This window comes from Pezoporus flaviventris, unplaced genomic scaffold, assembly GCF_033815535.1.
Source record: "Pezoporus flaviventris isolate CSIRO_AGI_PZ_B2104156 unplaced genomic scaffold, CSIRO_AGI_Pfla_v1 ptg000036l, whole genome shotgun sequence".
Taxonomy (NCBI): Eukaryota; Metazoa; Chordata; class Aves; order Psittaciformes; family Psittacidae; genus Pezoporus; species Pezoporus flaviventris.
The window spans coordinates 3,126,954-3,150,569 of NW_026892584.1; the positions used below are offsets into that span (position 1 = coordinate 3,126,954).

Below are 23,616 nucleotides of genomic sequence, written 5' to 3' on the forward strand. Positions count from 1 at the left end.
CCTGCAGTGCAGTTCCCAACTGTGCCATGGGCCAGCCACTTGTCTCTATCATCTCTATTTAAGAATCTGTTACTTGCTTTATGTATTATATTTTAAATTCTGCTCTCAGGCCAGCTTGGACTTGTACTGTGGAAAAAGTGTTAGCATTTATGCCTGCTGTTCTGAGTTTCTGCAAAGATTTCTGCCAGGGGAAGTGGAGGGTAGAAGGGGAAGTGAGGGAAGTACAGAATTGCTCTGCAGGTCCAATCTGGAAATGTGTTGGCACGCAGGCATACACTATCACCTGCAGTCCACAGGAGGCAGAAAGATGAAATAGCATGTCCAGGGCCAAACAATAGGCTGCTGTCAAAGCACAAGAGGTGCAGCCATTCCTCATTCCTTCCCGTTCGACTCTACAATTCTCTGGCTAAGCTGTCCTGGCCATCTGTTCATCCTACTCTCCTCTCATAAGACAACCCCTGCAGTGCTATGTCCAGCTCTGGGGGCAACAACACAAGAGGGATGTGGAGCTGTTGGAGCAAGTCCAGAGGAAGCCATGGACATACTCCAAGGGCTGGAGCAGCTTTGCTCTGGAGACAGGCTGAGAGAGCTGGGCTTGTTCAGCCTGGAGAAGAGAAGACTCCAGGGAGACCTTAGAGCAGCTTCCAGCCCCTAAAGAGGCCAAAAAAAATCTGGGGAGGGGCTTTTGACAAGGGCGTGTAGTGACAGGACAAGGGGAATGGCTTTAACCTGACAGAGGGGAGATTGATATGAGATATTCGGAAGAAGTTCTTCCCTATGAGGCTAGTGAGGCGCTGGCAGAGGTTGCCCAGAGAAGCTGTGTCTGCCCCATCCCTGGCAGTGTTCAAGGCCAGGTTAGACAGGGCTTGGAGCAACCTGGTCTAGTGGAGGGTGTCCCTGCCCATGGCAGGGAGGTGGAACGAGATGAGCTTTAAGGTCCCTTCCAACCAAGACCATTCTGTGATTGTATGATTCTATGTGTTGGACTTCCAGATCATTCACAGAAATGGCAGAAAGAAATGGTGGAAAGGAAAGGCTGGCGAGTCTTATCCTCACCACTTCCCATCCTCCCCTGAATTTCCATTGCCCTCTAAATGAGAGTTTCTGAAGTCTCTGAAAACCTGAAAATTTCTCTTTTTTCTTACAGGACTTTTTAAGAGATTGTGTTAGGTGTTCGTATTGCCCTCTTTAAAAATGTTTGAGGGTTGGATTTTTTTAGGGATATCTGATACTACAAAAGTCAGGCAGTTCAACAGCCTTGTCTACTTCTTTTATCTTTGGTGTTTGCTTTTTTTCTTGGTGAATACTTGAATATTTTCATCCTGGGTTATAAAGAGTAGCTGGCCAATTTGTACTTCTGCTTGTTCGCACTGGTTTACCTCTCTATACTAACTGTACATCCTAGAAAACTAATGGAATTCTTTTGCAAAGAAGTGCTAAGATTAAGGTAAACAAGGGAGAAAAGTGACCTCGGGAGGTCAGCTGCCCCATCCCCACAGCCTCAGGGCAGAGCTGACTGTGTACAATCAATCTGAGAGATGTTTGTCTCACCTGACCTCCTAAAACCTCTGGTAGGGCTGATTCCTCAATCTCCTTTAGCCATGCATGTCATCGTAATATTTTTCCTCCTATCTAAGCTGGACACCCTTCTTGCTGTAATTTTATCCCTGTATTTCTTGTGCCGTTTACCAAGGGTGTGGAAGGTAGGTTGCTCCTTTTCTCTTTACAGAAACTAATACTGTTCTTACCTCCTTCCTTTAGACTGCCGGTTCCAATGAGTATTGAGCTACTGATACAGTTTTATGACAAATATTGCAATTATTCTGTAATATTTTCATCCAGATGATATCTTTCCTTGTTTGCTTTTGCCAAGGTCACATGAAACAGCATTAAAGCCCTCAGTGGAACCAGCATATGTAGTTTCTTTTGCTTACCTCGTATCTCCACAAGGTCTTTGTCATAAAAAAAATTTAAACAGGCTTCATTGGATGTTTGTGACAGATGTGGGTTGGATGTTACCTACCTCCCAATTACCTGGTAGGTGTTCCCAAATGGTTTATTAGTTCTGTTTTTCTCTTGGAATTGAAGTTAAATGAAGCAAGCCATAATTCTGACTCATTCCCTTCCCCTTTTCAAAGATAGACACTATCTTTACAACTGTTCTGGAACATGCTAGTCCTGTACAAACTGTCAGATACTGCTGTATTGACAGCTTTGAGGGTTGTTCTAAATTTCCCTGGATTAATTTCATCCAACTAAAGCCCATAGAGTTTGCCTAGTCTGTCCTTTCTGATTCTAGCCTGAAGTTATACCTGATATTGCTGATGTTAATTCTGCTGCCTACCTGATCTGCAGTGACTTTTTAATAGACACCGAAGAAAAACATTCATTCATTGACTGCCTGCTTGGTAGGAGCTTTCACTGCCTCTTAATAGATGCATTCCTCACTTGTTTCACTTTTACTAATATTGTAGCAATGCAAGCTTTATAATCTCTTGTTCTCTGTATTTTGTATTTTACTTTTTGCCCTGGCCTCTCTGATCTTTATGCACCTGTACTATCATTGCTTTTAATTTTTATCTCTTTTCCCACAATCTACATGCTTGCTCTCTATGGGTATGGTTGCCAAAGAGCCTCATGATTCAGTTTCTTTCTCCCTGCCGCTTCTACATTAGGACAGTTTGTGTCTTAGGTATGCTTTGATAAGGACTGAAGACTCCTATGAACTTCTTTCCTAGGGGATCTCAGTTGTGTTCATTTAATTCCATGCTCTTTACAGCAGCGTATTTTGCTGTTCTCACTTTTTCTCTTCTTCTAAGACTCTGAGACTTTATCATATAATACTGCTACTAATAATAATAATAATGAAAAAGGGAAATAACAGAGCTAAACCAAAGAAAAATTCCAGTACACAACAGTGATGCACAATGTAATTGCTTACCACATGCTGACGAATGCCCAAACAGGGAGGACTTCACTCCTCTGTGTGATTTCTCAGAATGCTGCATCTGCAGCATTTCTCCTCACATACAAGCTAAACAACTGGCCAAGCAGTCTGTGTTCTGTGGCATTCCTGTCTCTCTAGGTTCTTACGTACCTAAGCAATTCCAGATAACCATTGAAATGTTTCAGTTTGGCTAAAGTTTTGCAATTTGATTTCCAAACTGTTTTCTTGCAGCGTGAATTTGTCCCAGCCATCTCTGCACCAGCCACACTGAGGAGTTTAAATGCATCCAACCAGTTCCTCACCCTCTGAAAAATCCATCCATCAAATCTATACATCTCAAATTTAGAGAGAAGGAAGTTGTGGGGGACCACTCCAAAGGCCTTATAGAAATTCTAATGAGCCAATGAGACAGCTTCAATTGGAGCTCGGCTCAGATGCCTCTATACAAATGCCCGTAGCATGGGGAACAAACAAGAGGAATTAGAGATGTGTGCACATCTACAGGGGTATGATATAACAGGGATCACAGAAACATGGTGGGATGGCTCCTATGACTGGAGTGTCGGAATGGAAGGTTACAGGCTCTTTAGAAAAGACAGGCCTGGCAGGCGGGGAGGGGGAGTTGCCCTTTATGTTAGGGATAGGATGGAGAGTATGCAACTCTGTCTGGGGACAGGTGAGCAGTCCACACAGAGTTTGTGGATCAGGGTTAAAGGGAATACAGCTATGGGAGACATTACTGTGGGCATCTGTTACAGACCGCCTGATCAAGGAGAACCTGCGGATGAAGCACTCCATAGACAGATAGGAAAAGCCTCACGCTCGCAGGCTCTTGTTCTCATGGGTGACTTCAACCACCCTGACATCTGTTGGAAGGACGGTATGGCCCGGCACAAGCAATACAGGAGGTTCCTCGATTGTGTGGAAGACAACTTCCTTCTGCAAATAATAGAGGAGCCGACAAGGAGAGGTGCCATGCTTGACCTCGTGCTCACCAACAGGGAAGGGCTTGTTGGAAACGTGATGCTCCAGGGCAGCCTTGGTTGCAGAGATCATGAGATGCTCGAATTTGAGATCCTCAGGACAGTGAGAAGAGCATGCAGCAAGCTCACTGCCCTGGACTTCAAAAGAGCAGACTTTGACCTCTTCAGGAACCTGCTTAGTAAGGTTCCATGGGATACAGCCCTAGAGGGCAGAGGGGCCCAAGACTGTTGGTTGATATTCAAGGATCACCTGCTGCAAGCTCAGGAGTGTTGCATCCCAACCAGAAGGAAGTGCAGCAGGAGGGCCAGGAGACCTCCTTGGATGGATAAGGAGCTCCTGAGGAAAATTCAATTGAAAAAAGAGGCTTATAATAAGTGGAAGCAAGGACAGGTGGCCTGGGAAGAGTACAGGGATGTTGTCCGGGAAGCTAGGGACCAGGTTAGGAAAGCTAAGGCTCAGTTAGAATTAAACTTAGCTAGAGGTATTAAAGATAACAGGAAGGGATTCTATAGGTACATAGCAAATAAAAAACAGACTAGGGAGAATGTAGGCCCCCTCAGGAAGCTGTCAGGAGAACTGGCTACACAGGATTTGGAGAAGGCTGAGGTTCTGAATGACTTCTTTGCTTCGGTCTTCACTGCCAAAGGCTCTGACTGCACCACCCAAGTCTTGGAAGGCAGATGCAGGGACTGTGAGAATGAAGACCTTGCGCCCACTGTAGGAGAGGAACTGGTTCCAGACCATCTTAAAAATCTGAACGTGCACAAGTCCATGGGTCCTGATGAGATCCATCCGCAGGTCCTGAAGGAGCTGGTGAATGAAGTTGCTAAGCCGCTGGCCATCATATTTGAGAAATCATGGCAGTCAGGTGAAGTTCCCAATGACTGGAAAAAGAGAAATATAACCCCATTTTCAAGAAGGGGAAATGGATGACCTGGGGAATTACAGACCAGTCAGTCTCACCTCTGTGCCTGGCAAAATCTTGGAGCAGATTCCCCTGGAAGGCATGCTAAGGCACATGAAAATCAACAAGGTGCTTGGTGACAGCCAGCATGGCTTCACTAAGGGGAAATCCTGCCTGACCAATTTGGTGGCCTTCTATGATGGGGCTACAGAACTGATGGACAGGGGTAGAGCAGTTGATGTCATCTACCTGGACTTGTGCAAAGCCTTCAACACTGTCCCACATGACATCCTTGTCTCTAAATTAGACCAACATCAATTTGATCGATGGACCACTCAGTGGATAAAGAACTGGCTGGATGGCCGCACGCAAAGAGTTGTGGTCAATGGCTCAATGTCCAGCTGGAGACCAGTAATGAGTGGTGTCCCTCAGGGATCGGTGTTGGGACCGGTCTTGTTTAACATCTTCGTCGCTGACATGGACAGTGGGATTGAGTGCGCCCTCAGCAAGTTTGCTGATGACACCAAGCTGTGTGGTTTGGTTGATAACGCTGGAGGGAAGGAATGCCATCCAGAGGGACCTTGACACACTTGTGAGTTGGGCTGATGCCAGCCTCATGAGGTTTAACCATGCCAAGTGCAAGGTCCTGCACCTGGGTCAGAGCAATCCCAGGCACAGATACAGGTTGGGCAGAGAAGAGATTCAGAGCAGCCCTGTGGAGAAGGACTTGGGGGTGCTGGTCGATGAGAAAATGAACATGAGCCGGCTTCAGTGTGCGCTTGCAGCCCAGAAAGCCAACCGTATCCTGGGCTACATTAAAAGGAGCGTGACCAGCAGGCTGGAGGAGGTGATCCTGCCCCTCTACTCTGCTCTCGTGAGACCTCACCTGGAGTATTGTGTACAGTTCTGGTGTCCTCAACATAAAAAGGACATGAAACTGTTGGAACAAGTCCAGAGAAGGGCCACGAGGATGATCAGGGGACTGGAGCACCTCCCATATGAAGACAGGCTGAGAAAGTTGGGGCTGTTCAGCCTGGAGAAGAGAAGGCTGCGTGGGGACCTCATAGCAGCCTTCCAGTATCTGAAGGGGGCCTATAGCAATGCTGGAGAGGGACTCTTCATTAGAGACTGTAGTGACAGGACAAGGGGTAATGGGTTAAAACTTAAACAGGGGAAGTTTAGGTTGGATATAAGAAGGAAATTCTTTCCTGTTAGGGTGGTGAGGCACTGGAATAGGTTGCCCAGGGAGGCTGTGAATGCTCCATCCCTGGCAGTGTTCAAGGCCAGGTTGGACGAGGCCTTGGGTGATATGATTCAGCGTAGGGTGCCCCTGCCCACGGCAGGGGGTTGGAACTTGATGATCTTAAGGTCCTTTCCAACCCTAACGATTCTATGATTCTATGATTCTAATAGATGGCATCCATAGTTTTTCCCTTTTCCACTGACATAGTCACTCCATCATAGAAAAGCCACTAGGCTGGTCAGGCAGGGCTTGCCCTTGGTGAAGCCATACTGGCTGTCTCAAATCACCTCCCTGTCCTCCATGTACTACAGCATTGTTCCTAGGAGGATCTGTTCCATGATCTTCCCAGGCACAGAGGTGAGGCTGACAGGTCAGTAGTTCCCAGAGTCCTCCTTTCCCCCTTTTCTAAAAAGGGCTGCAATGTTTCCCTTTTTCCAGTCACCAGGGACTTCACCTGACTGCTGTGGCTTTTCACATATCATGGACAGTGGCTTGGCAACTACATCAGCCAATTCCCTCAGGACTCTGGAATGCACCCTGTCAGGTCCCAGAGACTTATAGATGTTCAGGTTCCTCAGGTGGTTACTACCCTGATCTTCTCTTACTGTGGGAGTAACTTTGCTCCCCCAGTCTCCATCTTGCAGTCCATCCACTTGAGAGGTGTGGGAAGAGAGGTTTCCAGCAAAGACTGAGGCAAAAAATTTTGTTGAGTACCTCAGCCTTCTCCTCATCTCTTGTTAGCAGTTTGTCAGTCTTGCTCATCTGGGAGGTTCACTTCCTTTGACCTTCTTTTTCTGGCTGACATACCTGTAGAAGCCCTTCTTATTATTCTTTGCATCCCCCCAGCCACACATTCGCCTTCCTGATCCCATCTGTACAAAACCGGGCTACATCCCTATACTCCATCCCAGGAGACCTGTCCCTGCTTCCCCTGCCTGTGCATTTCCTTCTTGTCTTTCAGTCTGACAGGTGGGTCTCTTGCCTAAATATGCTGGTCTCTTGCAGTCCTTTCTTGATTTTTTTACACATGGGGATTAAGAGTTCATGTGCTCTTATGGAAAGCATCCTTAAGGAAGTGCCAGCTCTGTTCTGCTCCCTTATCCCTGACGGCAGTTCCCCAGGGGGTCCTATTGCCCAGCTCCTTGAACAGCTGGAAGTTTGCTTTCCTAAAATTCACTTGTGCTGGTGAGTAAAAGGCCCAGTACCACATCCCCTCTGGTAGGACTTAAGTTATACTCAGTGCTCCCCAGGAGTCTCCTGGATTGCCTACAGCTCACCGTGTTACTTTTCAAGTGGCTGAAGTGCTCCAGCAGGATGAGAGTCCTGATCAAATGTTCATCTTCTCTTCTGGACACCAGCAGTTTATAGGGTATGAAGAACTGAACAGATGCTAGGAGCAAAAACTCCAGCCCCAAAACCAGTTTGTAAGAATTAATGGTTAGTGGATAGAGAAGCTCACAGAAACAGCATTGTGCTTGCTTATCACTGTGAATACAGTCCAACCTGATCAGTTTCCCCATCCTGTTTGCCACACAAATTCAACAGCCATCTTCTGGCATGAGGGAGTCTGAAACTCAAACTGACTCTAAAGTGAGAGCAGGTTTTGCTGTTCTGTGTGACTAAAGGTTTGTTTACTTCTTAATTAATCTTGGACTCCCTGGAAAAGAAAATGGAGGCTCTTTAGATAGTGTTGACAGACCAGTAGGACCTCCGGATTTGCCCTCAGTAGATTCCTGACTTACTGTGAATTATAGCGACTTACTGTGACTATTTATCTTCCAGGAACAGCATCAGACCTTATAGTGCTCACTGCAGTGAGTCCCTTATCACTGGCCAGGGTTCCCATGAGCTGTTGAAATAGTTCTGATTTTGTTCAGAGAGCTATTGCCAACAGGCCAAGGTACTTTGTCCAACAGGGATGAGAGAGGAAACACTAATTATTTAGAAAGCACAAATACTGAAAAGTACATTAATGGTGGAAAAATCCCACCCTGTTTAAACCATGAAAGGTGCTACAAAACTTTCCTATAAAATCGTAGGTGTTAGCTCAGCTACTCGGAAGCTGCCGTCTCTAGTGACGCTCACCAATGCTGCCATCTACAGCACTGTTATGGTTGTTATTCTCTGTTCCAGACTTTCACACGCACTTCACCCATTTGCGCCACCATAGAAATACCTTCATTTGTCTGTACAGGCAGAGTTTCAGTCAACTGATTTGCCACGTAATGAATTCAGTGCAGGCGTATTCCTGTATATATTCCTATGTACCACAAAATGCTGGCTAGATACTGTTCGAGTGAATGTTTAATGAAATACATGTATGTGTGTTGATGTCTAGTAATGCATGAATCTTGCAGTAAACTTTATCAGGGCATCCTTTTCCCCAGTTACACCTGTCTGTAACTTTCCCCCACAGGTCATCTTGCTTTTTTCTTCCATTAACTTCCATATAGCAGCCTTCCAGTGCCTAAAGGGGCCAACAATAAATCTGGAGAGGGACTTTTGGCAAGGGCCTGGGTGACAGGACAAGGAGGAATGGCTTTACACTGACAGACGGACGACACAGATGAGATATTAGGAAAAAGTTCTTCCTTGTGAGGGTGGTGAGGCCCTGGCAGAGGTTGTCCAGAGAAGCTGTGGCTGCCCCATCCCTGGCAGTGTTCAAGGCCAGGTTGGACAGGGCTTGAAGCAACCTGGTCTAGTGGAAGGTGTCCCTGCCCGTGGCCAGGGGTTCAAACTGGATGAGTTTTAAGGTCCCTTCCAACCCAAATCATTCTGTGATTCTATGATTCCTTCTACTTTCTTTGGCAGCCAACTGGAACACACAGTGTAATCCCAGCAATAACCACTCCCAGTGCTGTCAGCAAGCAGATGGCAGGAAGAGTTCATGTAACAGATTGTGCTCAGGATCAGTTTCAACATCCACCATTTTAATATCTAAGTAGTCATGGCACTGAGCCATATCATGAGGCCTTTTCCATAGCATACGAGAAAGATTCCCATCTTGCTGAGACACAGCAAGTCTTGCCTGGTATCTTTAAACACCCACAAAAATTAGTCAGATGATAACTAGTCGAGCATGGCTTCACCCCTGCTTACAACATTCTTTATCTTGAGCAGCTTTCAAAGGTAAAAGAAACTTTTTTTTTTTTTTGACACTGAAAACGTCAAAGAAATTACCTCAGCCTGTGACATTGCCTGTAATTCACTTAAGTGAGCACCTTACCACCAGGTTGTCATGATACTATTTCTACATCTTCCAATCCTCATGTACTTCACTTGGTGATGCTTTTAATGGTGGAAGTGATTTTTTTCATTTAAGGTGTGACTATGACAAGAATGAACAACTGTTAACAGATCACAGTGTTTTGCAATGTTTCTTCTGCACACCAAAATGCTTGCTGAAAGGGTAATAATACTACAGAGGTTACACACTCCATGGCCTGCCACCCAGAATGTAACAGGTTGCTATTATTTTACATGTGCCCATCAACCACAGTTGGTTGGGGTGTAAAGTGAGACAGGACTTGGCTGTTATATGAATAAACATTGTGTTTACTCTTCCTTCAAAAGAATCTTTTCTTGCTCTACTCAGTACGTAGACACCAATGAAGTGCAGAGATGCTTGGAGCAGTGTAGGGGCATGTAAAGATGGTACACTAAATCACATAATTTCTCATGAACTGTTGAACATCTGTTCTTGTATCCTACCTATCTGTAGGGAAGCTCTGTCAAATTAATACTGCCCCAGTTGATATGAGGCTTTGAGCAACCTGGTCAAGTAGAAGGTGTCCTTGTCCCATGGCAGGGGGTTGAAACTAGATGAGCTTTTAAAGTCCCTTCCAACCCAAACCATTCTGTGATTCTATGATTTGGAGAAGGCTTCTGTTACCCTTTTTCCTGTGTAATTTATTTCCCTAGATGCTACAGAGAAAAGGAAGTGCCTTGCTTTACAAACAGGCCTGCTTTGTTTTTTACACGGACGCAGCTCAGGCTAGACAACAACCTTGCAGTCTGGGAAAAAAAAAAAAAGAGAAGGAGGAGTCAGAACATATTTTCTTGTTGTGTTCAGCTTTTTATTTTAATTTCTTTTATTTCACAACATCTTTCTAAATTGGAGATACATGGATTTGACGGATGGACTGTTCAGGGGATGAGGAATTGGTTGGATGATCACATCCAGAGAGCAGTGGTCAGTGGCTCAATGTCCATATGGAGATCACCCCTAAATGGTGTCTCTTGGGGGTCTGTACTGGGACCAGTACTGCTGAATACCTTCGTCAATGACATAGACAGTAGAATCGAGTGCGCTTTCAGCAAGTTTGCCGAGAACACTAAGCTGAGCGGTGCAGTTGATGCCTCTGAGGGACAGGATGCTATTCAGAGGGACCTGGACAAGATCAAGAACTGGGCCATATATGAACCTCATAAGGTTCAACAAGGCCAAGTGCAAGGTCCTGGGTTGGGGCAACCCCTGCTATCAATACAGGCTGAGGGATGAAGAGATTGAGAGTACCCCTGAGCAGTAGGATTAGGGTTAGATGAAAAACTGGTCATGAGCTGACAACGTACACTTGCAGCCCAGAAAGCCAACCATGTCCTTGGCTGCATCACCAGCAGCCTGACCAGCAGGTCAAGGGAGGGGATTCTCCCCCTCTACTCTGCTCTGCTGACACCCCACCTGCAGTCGTGAGTCCAACTCTGGGGTCCTTAGTACAGGAAAGACATGGACCTGCTGGAGAGGATCCAGAGGAGGACATAAAAATGATCAGAGGGATGGAACATTCTTCTATGAGGAAATGCTGAGGGAGTTGTGGTTGTTCAGAAGAAAAGGCTCTAGGAAGACCTTATTGTGGCCTTTCAATACTTAAAGGGGTTATAACAAAGATGGGGACAGGGCCTGTAGCGATAGGACAAGGGGGAATGGTTTTAAACTAAAAGAGGGTAGATTCTGACTAGATATAAGGAAGAAGATTTTTATGAAGAGGGTGGTAAAGCAGTGAACATGTTTCCCAGAGAGGTGGTACGTACCCTATCTCTGGAAACGTTCAAGGTCAGGTTGGACAGGGCTCTGAGCAACTTGATCTACATGAAGATGTCCTTGTTCATTGCAGGGGGGCTGGAATAGATGACCTTTGAAGGTCCCTTCCAACCCAAACCATTCTGTGAATCTATGATTCACTCTAGGGATATTTTTTAGTGTTACTTCAATACTTATCTCTGTGCTGACTTCCTTAATTTTTGCTATTGCTTTAGATTGCCACAGTGGCAATAGGCATTGCTTGAAATAGAAGATGGTCTTTCAGAAGGAACACAGGGCAAAAGAGCTGATGAGAGGACTCCTACTCTGAGACACTGGATGGTAATCTTCTCCCTCCTCTACAATGGAATTTTCCTTCCCTTCAGAATATTTTCTCTCTATGATACAGAACTTTGATAGCCAATAAATAGACATAAGGTGCAGCTCCAGTGCCAGGAAGAATTAATTTTACAAGCAATTTTCAAAGGTGGCTGTCATGGAGGTTTTAAAGAGAAACTCTTGCTCGTACAGTGCAGGGAAATGTGATGACTGCTGTTCTTGTAGCTGTAGCAGGGAGTGTAGTTGTAACCAGAAAAGCATTCAGAGTCCAAGAATCACCACCAAGAAAACCCACTGAACTATTTTTATGTTTTCAGAACTTTTTTTGGTGACATGTTTCTCAAGCAGTGTCAGCCCCTCTGTTCCCGAGGTTGCTAGCCAGCAGGAGGCTTTGGGAACAGGCTCTTTACTCTTGCTGTCTCACCCACACAGAAACCCCTTAAATGTTGATTCAAATGATAGCAGGGGGACATTTTTCATGCTTTTTTTTAAATATTAGTTTCTCTCTTACAAACCTTTGTGAGCCATCTCTCTCTTTAAACTCCTTTCTGCCAGGAAGTCTCTGTCCCATAACACTCTAATCCTTTGGCTTGTATGTCTCCAGATCTCCCTGTATGAGTTACTGGCATATGTGTCCTGTTTGTCCCTGTTGGAGCAGAAGGTCTTGGCAGACGGACTCTGGGTATTGCAGGAAATCTCAAGCACTGGCAAATGCTAAAGGATTGCCATTCTCTGCCTTTTTCCTTCTGTAGTCCCATTACCACATTATTTTTTTTTTTTTGTGAGCTCCCAGTCCTGTTTGTGGTTGCCATTACCAGTCTCACTGGGATCTTAACACTGGAAACCACTGCGCTGGAAATGCTGGGACTGCAATTCCAGATGTGGCACTTGTAAATCCTGTCTATGCAGGAAAGTTTGCAACCTTAAAGTAAATAGCATGGAACATAACAGAATGAGGGGAGGGGAGGGAAAGGGAAGGGAAAAGAAGGGAAGGGAAGCCCTTTAGATACTTGAAGGCTACTATAAGGTCTCCCCAGAACTGTGAGTAGTCACCCATCACAGCAAGGTTGGTGTGTGGCTTGGATCAGCCACAAGTGGACCTACCTGGTTTAATATCTCTTTCTACAGTGGGTATATTTCTGTTTTGATATCTCTCAGTCCAAAGTCCTTTGTCAGTCAGCATTGTCTTTATCTGTTTTAGCCTCTTGTATAAAATACTGCTGCGTTCTCATGTGCACTCAGATGCTGCTATTTCTCTATAAAATGCTGCCAGTCCTAAATTGCCTGTGCAGGTTGACAGGGTCAGGTAGGGAAGTAAAGAAGCAATACTCAGATACAGCAGGAACAGCAGCAGCCACACTGCACTCTACTACAGGACCTTCAGCTCCAAGATACCAAGGGCTGGGAGCAGCTGGCTAAGTTCCATGATTCAGGAGGTTAGACCCATTGAAAGTAAAGTCCATTCACTGTCCTCAACAAAGAAATCTTTCTTCCAGTTATTTGTCTGGTGCGGGGCAGTTTGTTTTTTTTTTAAACAGATTGAAAACAAAACTGTTTTTCAGTTGGTGTTCACGCAAAGTTTTGCCATTAATGATTTATATTTGCTCAGAGTTGGGCTCCAGTTTATTACAGACTTTCATCAAGAAAGGTCAACTTCAGGTTTTCCTGTCTACAAGAAAGCTGAGGATTTTTTCTAGGGTTTAAATGCCACCTAAAAAAAGGCCTCTTTAAAATACATGTTCTTTATACATTAAAGCAGCAGCAAGATAGAGAAGAAAACTTTATTTTTCTTTGCAGGTCAACTTCAAGGTCAGGACTATAAGCCTTTTGTAACTCCTTGAAATTTTAAACTGCTTTCTTAGTTAAATTGAATACCACTGCCTTTAGAACTAAAACAAACCACTGCACCTTTTCCCCTTCTGAGGAAAGGAAGTTGGGGGGGGGGAATCTGCAATGGAGTAAGCAACAAGACCTAATTCCTGAGTATTTGATCCTGGAGTTTGAGGTGGGCAGGGATCCATGGGGCACCAGGAAGAAATCTCAGCTGCTGCTGTAGCACCTACAGCAAGGTAGATAAATTAGTACATGGCAACTAGGAAACCTGGAATTCCTTGTCTCTTAAATGAAACAAAACTATAAAGTGTATCATCCATCTGTTAAGTACTTGCTTGTGATTTTCAACTCTTAGCCTTGCAAAAACAGTGTCAGGGGATGCCAGGCACACCCTTATTGTTTCCATCTCTATACAAGGCCATTGAGCAACTTCTTTTCCTATTGTAGAATTGGTGTCAAGGGGAAAAGGAGACTCAGATGGAAATTCCTAACTTCTGCTGTTTCATTTTATCCCTGTTAGGAAGGTGGGGGCAGTACCTGACATGCTTCAGGATGAGGTAGGTGCTGGTCAGCTCTCTGCCACCCGTCCCCAGCATTGCAAAGGCCTCATGTTGAGAAGCAGGGTTTCTACCCTTTTCCTAGTGCCTCATCACCCTCACAGAGAAGAACTTCTTCCTAATATCTCATCTCAATCTGCCCTCTGTCAGGTTAAAGCCATCCCCCCTTGTCCTGTCACTACAGGCCCTTGTCAAAAGCCCCTCTCCAGATTTCTTGTCGGTCCTTTTAGTCACTGGAAGCTGCTCTAAGGTCTCCTCAGGGCCCTCTCTTTTCCAGGCTGAACAAGCCCAGCTCCCTCAGCCTGTCTCTATAGACGAGTGACTCCAGCCTTCAAAACACCTTCATGGCCTCCTCTGGACTCCCTCTAACAGGGCAGATAAACACACGTATTTATCTTTATTAAGACAAGTCACCTGACAGCAGTGGAAATATCTTCCAGTTCACCAAATTATCGGTTCAGTGCTCACGAAGTCTCCTTCTAGAAGCTTAAGCAGCCATGGCCAAGGTCGCTTTCCCAGGGGCGGTTCCGAAATGGATGATGGAGGAGGAGGAGGAGAAGGAGAAGGAGGGTCGTTTCCAGCGCCTTCCCCATTCCCCGCCCTCTCCCTTCCTCCTCCACCTCCTCCTCCTCCTCCTCGCCGAGCGCAGCGCCCCGAGCATGGAGCCTGCCTGAGACGCTCCGTGGGCTCCGGCAGCTGCGGCGGCGGCGGCGGCACAACATGGAGGCTGTGGCCCCGCCGCTCCCGCTGCTGCTGCTGCGGCTCTTGGCCGCCTCGGTGCTGCGGTGCGGGCCGGGCTCGGCTGCGGGTAAGCTCTCGGGGGCTCGGGGCGGCGGGAGGCAGGAGCCGGTGTCCCTTTTGTTGTCGGACTTGAGCAAACTTTCCCTCGCGCTTCGCCGGGGTTGGGGGGGTGGCCCGGCCCGGGCTCCGGCGGCGGAGGAAGGACGCGCACATGGACGGGACGGTAGGAGGAGGAGGGCGGGAGACTGGGTGAATCTTCCCCCCGAAACTATTCCTCGTCACCCACGTTCGTGCAAAGGGGGACGCAGGAGGAGGAGGCCTCTGCTTCCCATCCCTCCTGCGGGTTGAACCCGGTTTCCCCCCCCCGCGGGTGGCTCAGGTAAACGGGTACAGTTGCCACAAGAAAGACAAAAGTCGCCCCCCTCCCCGTTTTCTTCTCGTTCCGTTCCCGTCCTTCCGCGGTTCCGAGCAGGGATTTCGCTAGGGTGTCGGGTGTCGCTCATCAAACTCTTGGCAGGGCTGGGGAGGGGGTGGGGGGAAAAGAGAGTGGAAAGAGAATGTGTGCGTGTGGGTCCCTTCCGGGCCCCCCAGCTCCGTTTTAAGGCTGTGGGACAGGGGGGACTGCGGCAGGAGGAACCGGCCGGCCCAGCTGGAAGCGGCGGCGGGCGGTGTCCGGCCCGGGCCCGGGCCCAGTGCCGCGGTGGCTGCCGGAGCTGTGTCCCGTCTGTCCTGTGCCGCCGGAGCGCCGGGCCCCGCGGTCACCCGCTGCCGGTCCCGGGCGCGGAGTGTGCCCTTTGCTTTCCGTTTTTAAGCGAACGCGTTAATCTTTTAAAAGCACGAATTGAGGCAGTGCTCTGCCTGTAGCACCCGTGGGGAGAGGCTGAGGTCTGTTCCCCATCCTTTCTGCTCATCCCTGCTTCGGTCCCTACTTGGCATCCCCGAAGATGGGGAGTTAGGGCTGCATGTGTGAGACTTTTGGGATTGTTTTGCTGCTGTGTCTGGTCTGCCCGAATACGTTACCCCCGAGGTTCAGCAAGCTGAAGCCTAGTTGTGATTTCCTATGTAGAAAATTCGGCAGTGTGGCCAAGGCTGTCAGAACATCACCTCGGGGCCTCCTTTATTAGGCCACCCACCTTTTCAAACTGTCTGTAACTATTAGAACTGTCAGTTAGAGCCAGAGAACAGCATTTTCTGCTGGCATCATCGTTCTGTATTTTTAGTTGGAGCTCTGTGCAGGTGTGTGTTATGTGTTGCTTCTTCTGTTAGGGTTATGTGAAAAGATGCCCTTCACAGCTCTGGATGCACCTTCTCTGTGCATGTTGCCTTAGGTTTTTTTTTTTTAGATGTTTCAGAAAACCTGAAGCTTGGCTTTGTCCTCTTCTGAATGCTTACGTTTGTGTAAAGATGTTCATGTTCCTACTTGACTGAATGAAGCTATGTAGCTTTGGAGGTGGGGGAATCAACATACAGGAGTCTCAGATGAAGAGAGAACAGGCTGATAGTGTTCTTGAGGATTTTCTTTACATCACTTAACAGATTTAACCATTTACACTTACTTAACAGACTCTAATGGGAATATTAAAAAAGGGATAACTTTTGATTTGGAACTCTGAGGAAAATAAAAGTTCACAAGAAAACTCAAGTTATAACTTGGAGCTTGGTTTTCCTTCGCCATGTTTTAGAGATGGTGATTCTTTTAACATAGTCCGTGTTCTGTATCAAGAGTCACCTTCCTTAATGTGCATGGAAAAGCTCTTCTACAAATGTGCCTTTTTTTTTTTTTTTTTTTTTTTTACTAATTAGCTAAAGAATCATGGTTATAAATCTTAATGACATTGCTTTTGTTCTGCCTATTTAGTAGGAAGGTATGGGACTCTTGTTAAGTTGGTCTGGATGGTACTTTTAAGGGCAGCTCATCTGTCCTTTCAGAAGGAGCATGGATGTACTTATGAGAGGCTTTCCACGGTTATAGTTCAATTTCAGAGAACCTCCACTCTGCTTACACAGATGCCTGACTTCAAGGGACTTTCAACTCTTATTTTTGTGTGCTTATCTTACAAATATTTAAATCCATCTCTGCAAGAGTGGGGATATCCTGGAACGTCTGCAGTTTTAAAGTGTCTGCAAAGTTTGGCATGTTGCAATGGATCCTGAATATTTTGGCTATGAAATAATTTTGCTGCAGAGCTGTGTCCTTGCTGTATACATGGTGGTGTCAGGAGTGGTGTTATTTATGTGGCTTGAAATAATGATGAACCTCTTTCAGATATGGGTTATACTTGACACTTTTTTTACTGAGATAAGACAAAATGATCATTACATTCAGTACTTCTTTGAAGGGAGGAATTTCTTACCTGTGCAAAATATTAAGGAGCAAGATAGTTATGACAGCAGCATGTTTTCATGTGAAAGTTCTAGATGTTTAATCTTGCACAGTAGGTGTTTTATGTGGGGCTCTTAAAATGTGAAAGTAATTGAGATAATTCTTCTCAAGGAAGAATTGTCTCAAGCAAGAATTATTTTTACTTAAACCCTCAAAAGCGTGGTTAGCTGTTGCTTGCTGTGCACTAAAACATTTCCCAAAACTGTGGGACTGTATCTTAGATTTCTTCAATGGAAAGACTATTTCTGTGTGAAGTGTCCCTGCCCATGACAGGGGGGTTGGAACTAGATGATCTTAAGGTCCTTTCCAACCCTAACTATTCCATGATTCTATGATTCTATTTGCCTGATACTAAGAAAAATGCAAGACAGAGGTGAGCAGAGAAATGTGACAGGGTGGTTACAAAAGTTTGAAACTAGAGATGGAGGTGGAATAAAAAGTGCATTTTAATTTTATTATGGGGAAATGTGATATGTAGGAGTCCTTAACTGCATTTCAGTGCCATTTCAGTTGGTCTGTCATTGATTTAGGGGGCTACTTTCCTAGTAAATACCACTAGCATAATATGAGGGTCTGTCACAAATTATGGTCATAAATCCTCTTGAAATAGTGAGGAAATACTGCAACTCCAGTCTGACTCTGAAGTTTAAGTTGATCCTTTAGAAGCATGGAATCTTCAATCTCCAGACAAAATATGATGGCTTTAACAGTCTTAGGTATGGAGTGTGAATTTATTTGTTACTATTTCATTTTAAATTAAATCAGTTTCATTTTAAATTGATTTTAAAGCATCCACACATTCTTTAAGATTACTCATACTGTAGATGTGTCTGTAATACATAAATGAGCGTGACACACAAAGTCTGTACTTCAGAAGAGCATGAATGCATTTCATCAATAGCCTGGTGTAAATTCCACCATTGCCTCTTGTATTTTTGCACTTTTTTTTTTCTTTTTTCTTTTTTTTTTTAAACAATAGGTGGTTTAACTTTTATCTTAAGAATGTTTTTGGGTTTGTTTTTTACTGGTTTATAATGTGGTTTTGTTCCAGCTATGAATTTTCTCAGGCATATTTCTTGACTAATGCAAGCCAAGGTAACTTTTTTAACAAACAGAGAGGTTGTTTCTAGGAACTTGTTACCCTTTATTGTTATGGTAAGCACTGGCAGCATAACAACAAGTAAAGGTTACAAAATCTCTCTGAATATAGACACACGTGACTTACAAAGGGTGTCTAATGTAACCTTGCTTCTAGTTAAAGTTTAGCCAGCAATACAGTTAGAAGTAGTTCTCTCTCTTTTTATTAAAGCACAAATAAAGAGATTTCTCTATTTGTAATGCTCAGAAATAGCTTTAATGACAAGGTTTAGTACGTGTTAGATCAGTATTTTTTGTGAACATGCTGTATTTTATGAAAACAATATGCCATCATGAGGTTGAGCACAATTACTATGCTTAAATTCTTTGTTAGAAAGAAGTTATGGTGGGTAACTTTATTTCTTGTCATTGTAAGAAATCCTCTAATTTTTTTTTTTTTTTTTTTGTTATGTCTTTAACCCAAGAGCTATTAAACATTCAAAATGTTTGGCTTTTGTAAGTTTGGAATTTCTCATGGGAGTTGATATGGCTGGAAAAAACACAGCACTGAAACCACTTGAAGGAAGTAGTTGTTATTTTCTGCTCAAGACCTTTGTGCAGAACTCAAATAGCTGTCAACCTGAGCCTCGAGGTAGAGCAAATATCCCCCCAGTTTACGGCACAGGCCAGCAGTGATGCAATTCTACTACGCATAATGGAGTCAGCATTTAGTTTGGAGATTTTGAGGCATGTGGATTATTTTCCTTTTCTGCTAAATTGCTTTCCATCCGGATGTATCCAACAACACTGCAGGTTCACTTAGGGTAGAAGCAAATAATTAGGTTATTGGCTGGGGACACTGGCTGGCCAAAGCCATGTGCTGTTTGGATGCTTGAAACTTTCTGAAGAAGTCAAAGATGTGCCATCTCCTGACAGCCCACAGCTGGGACCTCTAACTGCAGGAATTACTTCTGGAGAGTCTTATTGCTATTAAATTAGGCTATGGAAAGTCTCATGATAGAGTCAAAGGATATTTTGAGTATGTCTTGAGATTTTGGGTGATGAAACAGTTGTGGTGAGAGGAGGAGAGAAACTGGGAAGTATGTCCCACAAAGTATTGCTTGGTGCAGTGGTTTATTAGGAGTTTTTGGGCCAACAGTTCTTTCCACTCCTTCTCTCTCAGAAAAATCAGAACGTGGAGATCACCAGCATCTCATCTTTGTGGTTTCTGTTCAGTAAAGATTGAAAGTATCTGTTAAACTGCAAAATTCTGCTGAAAAGCTCCAAAGAGTGTAAAGAATGGGTGTAATAAATTATCCCTGTAATAAATGGGATTTTCAGTTTCGCTGTTTCCTTTACTCTCATTTGACTTACACTTTGCCTGCCAGCATAGGGAGATGTCAGGTGTCATTTTGTATTAGTGCTAAATCTATGGGGGACTTTTGCAAGGATGTTGGTAAATTGAAACATACTTGATTTAAACTGGTTTGTTTGCTCTGGATGATAAAAAGGTTAAAGCAACTGAAACTGCTTTTAGACCAATATATACTTTATATGAGTGTGATTTGTTAGATTAGCTTAATGGGGACAGTCTACTGGGAAAGAAATTTCTCAACTGTGAATAAGCTACCAAATTGTCTTCATTTCACAGTATGAATGTTTATTGCTATTGCAGTAAACAGCACTGACAGCAGATGCAGTAGTAAGTTCCTACTATGATTGTCAATGGTGTGAGAAGCTCAAATGTTGGCATATGTATTTAAAAATGTCCCCACTTATAATAGCTGTTGAATACTGTTTGGCACTTTGGCTTTCTGAAGTGCTGTATGAGTATTGGCTAATCGTGAATATTCTGCTAACACAGCATCTATTATTTATCTTATATACGTAAGGAAATTGAGCTTCCCCAGTTAAAGGTAACTTCCTTTGAACAGTAATAAATGTTGTCTTTGTGGAGGCAGAATTAAGGTTTTTAAACTCTGGTCTTCCTGTTGAGACTAAGGAGGTAAACCAGGTAATTGTTCAATAAAACTATGAAGTATGCTTTTCCTGAACTATGATGGAAAATGATGCGGCTGGAGAAAGGAATTGGCAAGTGTGCTAGGTTGTACCTCTTCCATCCACTGTGAAAGGTGGAAAGATTGAAATTATATTGCTGTCTTTTGATGTAGCTGGATTTGCAGGTTTTTTCTCATGGATTCTTGTTAGAGGGCACATGAGGTCCCTTCAAAGTGCAGTGCTCTTAGTTTGATGATTCTGTCCTTTTTACAGTACCCTTGTTGGCTGGACTTTTGTCTGAGAGGGAGATGAATGATTGAATTCCTTACCTTGACATCTCTTCATTTGGCTTGGGATTTGACAATGATGATTCCAGAGGTTCTCTGTTGCCCTTTCTTTAGGTTAGCTGGAGTATATATTGACTTTCACTTCACTGTGTTATTACATTAAATGTGATTCATTAAACATTTGTTAATACTTGTAGCTTGTTGCACATGGTAGTAAAAGTGATAAATTAGCTCTGGGGGACTGCTGATCCTCAAGAAGAATTAGAATGGAGGTAAGAGGTGGCAGCAGGTGAAGACAGAAGCTTGACCTTTTGTTTCTGTGGTGTTTTAACAGTCAAAAAAAAAAAAAGCCAGAGTGAGAGCAAGTGTTGCCTGCTTCGTGTTCCTAAACCTGCTGCCAGATGAGGAGGAGCTGTGGTTGGAGTGCACCTGCTTAGTGAATTTCTTGGCTGTTGGGTTTGGAAATCAAGTAGAATTACTAAAATGTGATATTGTGGATGTTCTCTTCTGATGTTCAGTGCTGGTTTTAATTAAATCAAAAGGGAAAAGAATGGAGGGTAGGAGAAAATGTAAAAAGTGTACAGTGTTGTTATAATCTATGGGTTATTGATATGTCATTTGAGAACTTTTATAGAATAGTGTATGTACTTAAAGCTTAAGCCATATACTCCACATTTTGAATTAGATCCAGGTTATGCCTAACAATAATGCACTTAAATCCATGTCAAAAACTTTAGCACACCTTCTGTGGAAGTTTCAGTTTAACTTGAATTCTACATTCATGGATGCTTTGTCCAGTTCTTGTACTTTTTTCTTTTTTTTCATTCATTTTGCATAAACACATTCTTTTCTGTTCTTCCAAATTAAAAATCATCCTAGCTGGACTTCACAAGGAGGAGAGAAAGAGAATGTTTGGTTTGGGTTTTTTTGGCAATATATTTTATTATTATTTTTAGTCTAAACCTTCACACTAGAGAGCATGGCTATGAAGAAGGTGAAATTGCTTCCTTTTGTATCTGTATAAATTGAGAGGGAGACATACCCCTAAGCCTGCCTCAGTTTACTTGTCTTTAGATGAACTAAAAAAAAAAAAACCAGCCACAGAATGCTGAAATGAATATGTATCTTGTGGATTAACTAAACCAATATTTTTTTGTGAGACTTATATTGCTTCCAGTTGTCTAGTGTGTAGGATGTCCTGACCTACAGCTGCACGTTGGTATGCCACGCTTGTGCCATTGTCTTTTCTCTTGGTAATTCTTAAATCACGATCTGGGTTTGCCTTGCTGTAAGAGGTGAAATTCTTTTTCAGTGGACTCAGTGACAGTGGTGACCAGAAGAACCCTATTTTATCTTGTATGTGTTCCTGAACTAAAGAGCTGGGTTGTGCATGGTGTAGAAAAGTGTTTTTCAGGTTTCCCACCATGACACATCTCTGGGGCCTTTCTGGAGTAGGCGCCTTACGCCACCTGAAGCTTTGTTTCTTTGTAGAGTGGAGTTTTTATTTTTTTCTTGTTTCTCTGACTTCCTAAATAACTTACTCTGTGTCTGGCTCTTCAGATAAGACTGAAGGATACTTTTTGGTGACACTGAGTGAGTTGTCTGCCAGCTATTTCATTGTTACGAGATTTTGGTCTGTGTTGCACCTTGTGGGTTGCTTGGTTACTTTGTCATGTCCTTTTCCATCAGTCTGTCATTTCTGTGATACTTTGTGAATTGTGGCATATTCCTATCTAACCATGAAGAGGCTCTTGAGGGTTTAAATGTCTGTCTTGAACTTTATTAATTCTTTTAAGTTGAATTCCTTAGCTTTAAGTTTTAGAAGTGGTTCATACTTGATATTTGAGGCAATGTGAAAGGCCGTATGTCTTTATTATTTTTGTTCAAGAAACATTTCAAAATGGTTGATAAAGGACAGCTTCTACAAGTTATCGTGGAAAAAGAAGGGGTTTGGGGCAAAGAAATACTGCGTGAAAAGGACAATCGCAAAGCTATGGTATTTGGAGTAACCCAGGAAATGTTGCTGCTGTGTGTCTGTTTTCACATACTGTTTTACTTTAATCACTTAGACCAGCATCTTGGTGATGCCACGAAAATACATTCCAAAGTAGAAGTATATTTGTATTCATTTTCCATTACATTATGGAGGAAGAGAAAAAGTAAGAGTTTGGCTCTTGGATAACAAGCTGTCCCTGCTGATGACAGTGAATAATTCAAGAAGGAGAAGGAATGAAAGGTTATGAGATTTATCCTCTGTTTAACTATAGGGGATATCTGTATAACATACTTATTGTTCTGTCTTAGCACTTGTAGCTTAGTACAAAAGCCAGAATGTTGTTTCTTGAACATCTCAAAGCAGCAGAATTTAAAACCCAAAAACCTAATCCTTTGTTATATACAAGGTATCAACTTTGACCACTGAATCATAACCAGTGTATCAATCACTATGTTTATTGTGTATATCATTTAAAAGGGCTTTGGAAGTTTTAATTTGCATAACCAGTTATTTCAAATAGAGTTCTTGCCTGACTTCCTCTTTGTCAGGATGTGTCAGTTCTGAGCTTGGAGGTGATCCTTGAGTATTAATGATCTTTCTCGAGCTGCTGTTCCCTCCAGGACTTTATCTTATTATATCTTACCAAGCAGATCCCTCAAGAAGCAAAAGTCAACTCTCCTGAAGTCCAGGGTAGTAAGCTTGCTGCGCACCGCCCCCCCCACCCCCCAGGATCACGAGCTACAACATTTCATGGTCGCTGCAGCCAAGGCAGCCCTTGAGCTTCGCATTCCCCACCAGCCCCTCCTTGTTGCAAACAAGGTCCAGCATAGCCCCTCTCCTCATTTGGGTCCTCTTATCACCTCTCGAGAAGGAAGTAATCATCGAGGCATTCCTGGAACCTCCTGCTGTGTTGTCCCTCCAACAGATAAACTGTAGGTGTTCTACAAGAGTTGCAGGCACATAACTGAAGTGAGCTCTGTAGCTTGTGTGCAGAACTAATCCATACCATTTGAACTTCCAATGGCGTGCTTGGCAGTAGATATATTAACAGTCTGTTGCTAGGTCTTACTTACCTAATAAACTTTTTGACAAACACGTTTTAATATTTTCAGAGGAGTTGCTGTCTGTTCACGGTCAGTTTGTGGCCAAAAATGTGATATAGGTTGTGATTAATTTTCTCTTTGAAATGTTTTCATGGCTAGGGTCATTCCACTCGATGTCACCATCGCATCTGACTGCAACTGAAAAATTAAATGCTCAGCTGTGAAAATTTTAAAGGGCAGAGTTGGCCAAGGAATTATCCTGGC

The 23,616-nt window shown here is 43.9% G+C and overlaps 1 protein-coding gene across 2 annotated transcripts in view; it reads left to right on the forward strand.

Moving 5' to 3' along the window:
* The first annotated feature begins 14,433 nt into the window (after nt 1-14,433).
* LRP5 (LDL receptor related protein 5) overlaps nt 14,434-23,616 on the forward strand; it is a 126,668-nt gene continuing 117,485 nt past the window's right edge. For both annotated transcript variants that reach the window (XM_061462835.1, XM_061462836.1), the window contains exon 1: nt 14,434-14,635. In XM_061462835.1, coding sequence (XP_061318819.1) covers nt 14,548-14,635 — 88 coding nt within the window. In that variant the 5' untranslated portion in view covers nt 14,434-14,547. The remainder of the gene's footprint in view (nt 14,636-23,616) is intronic.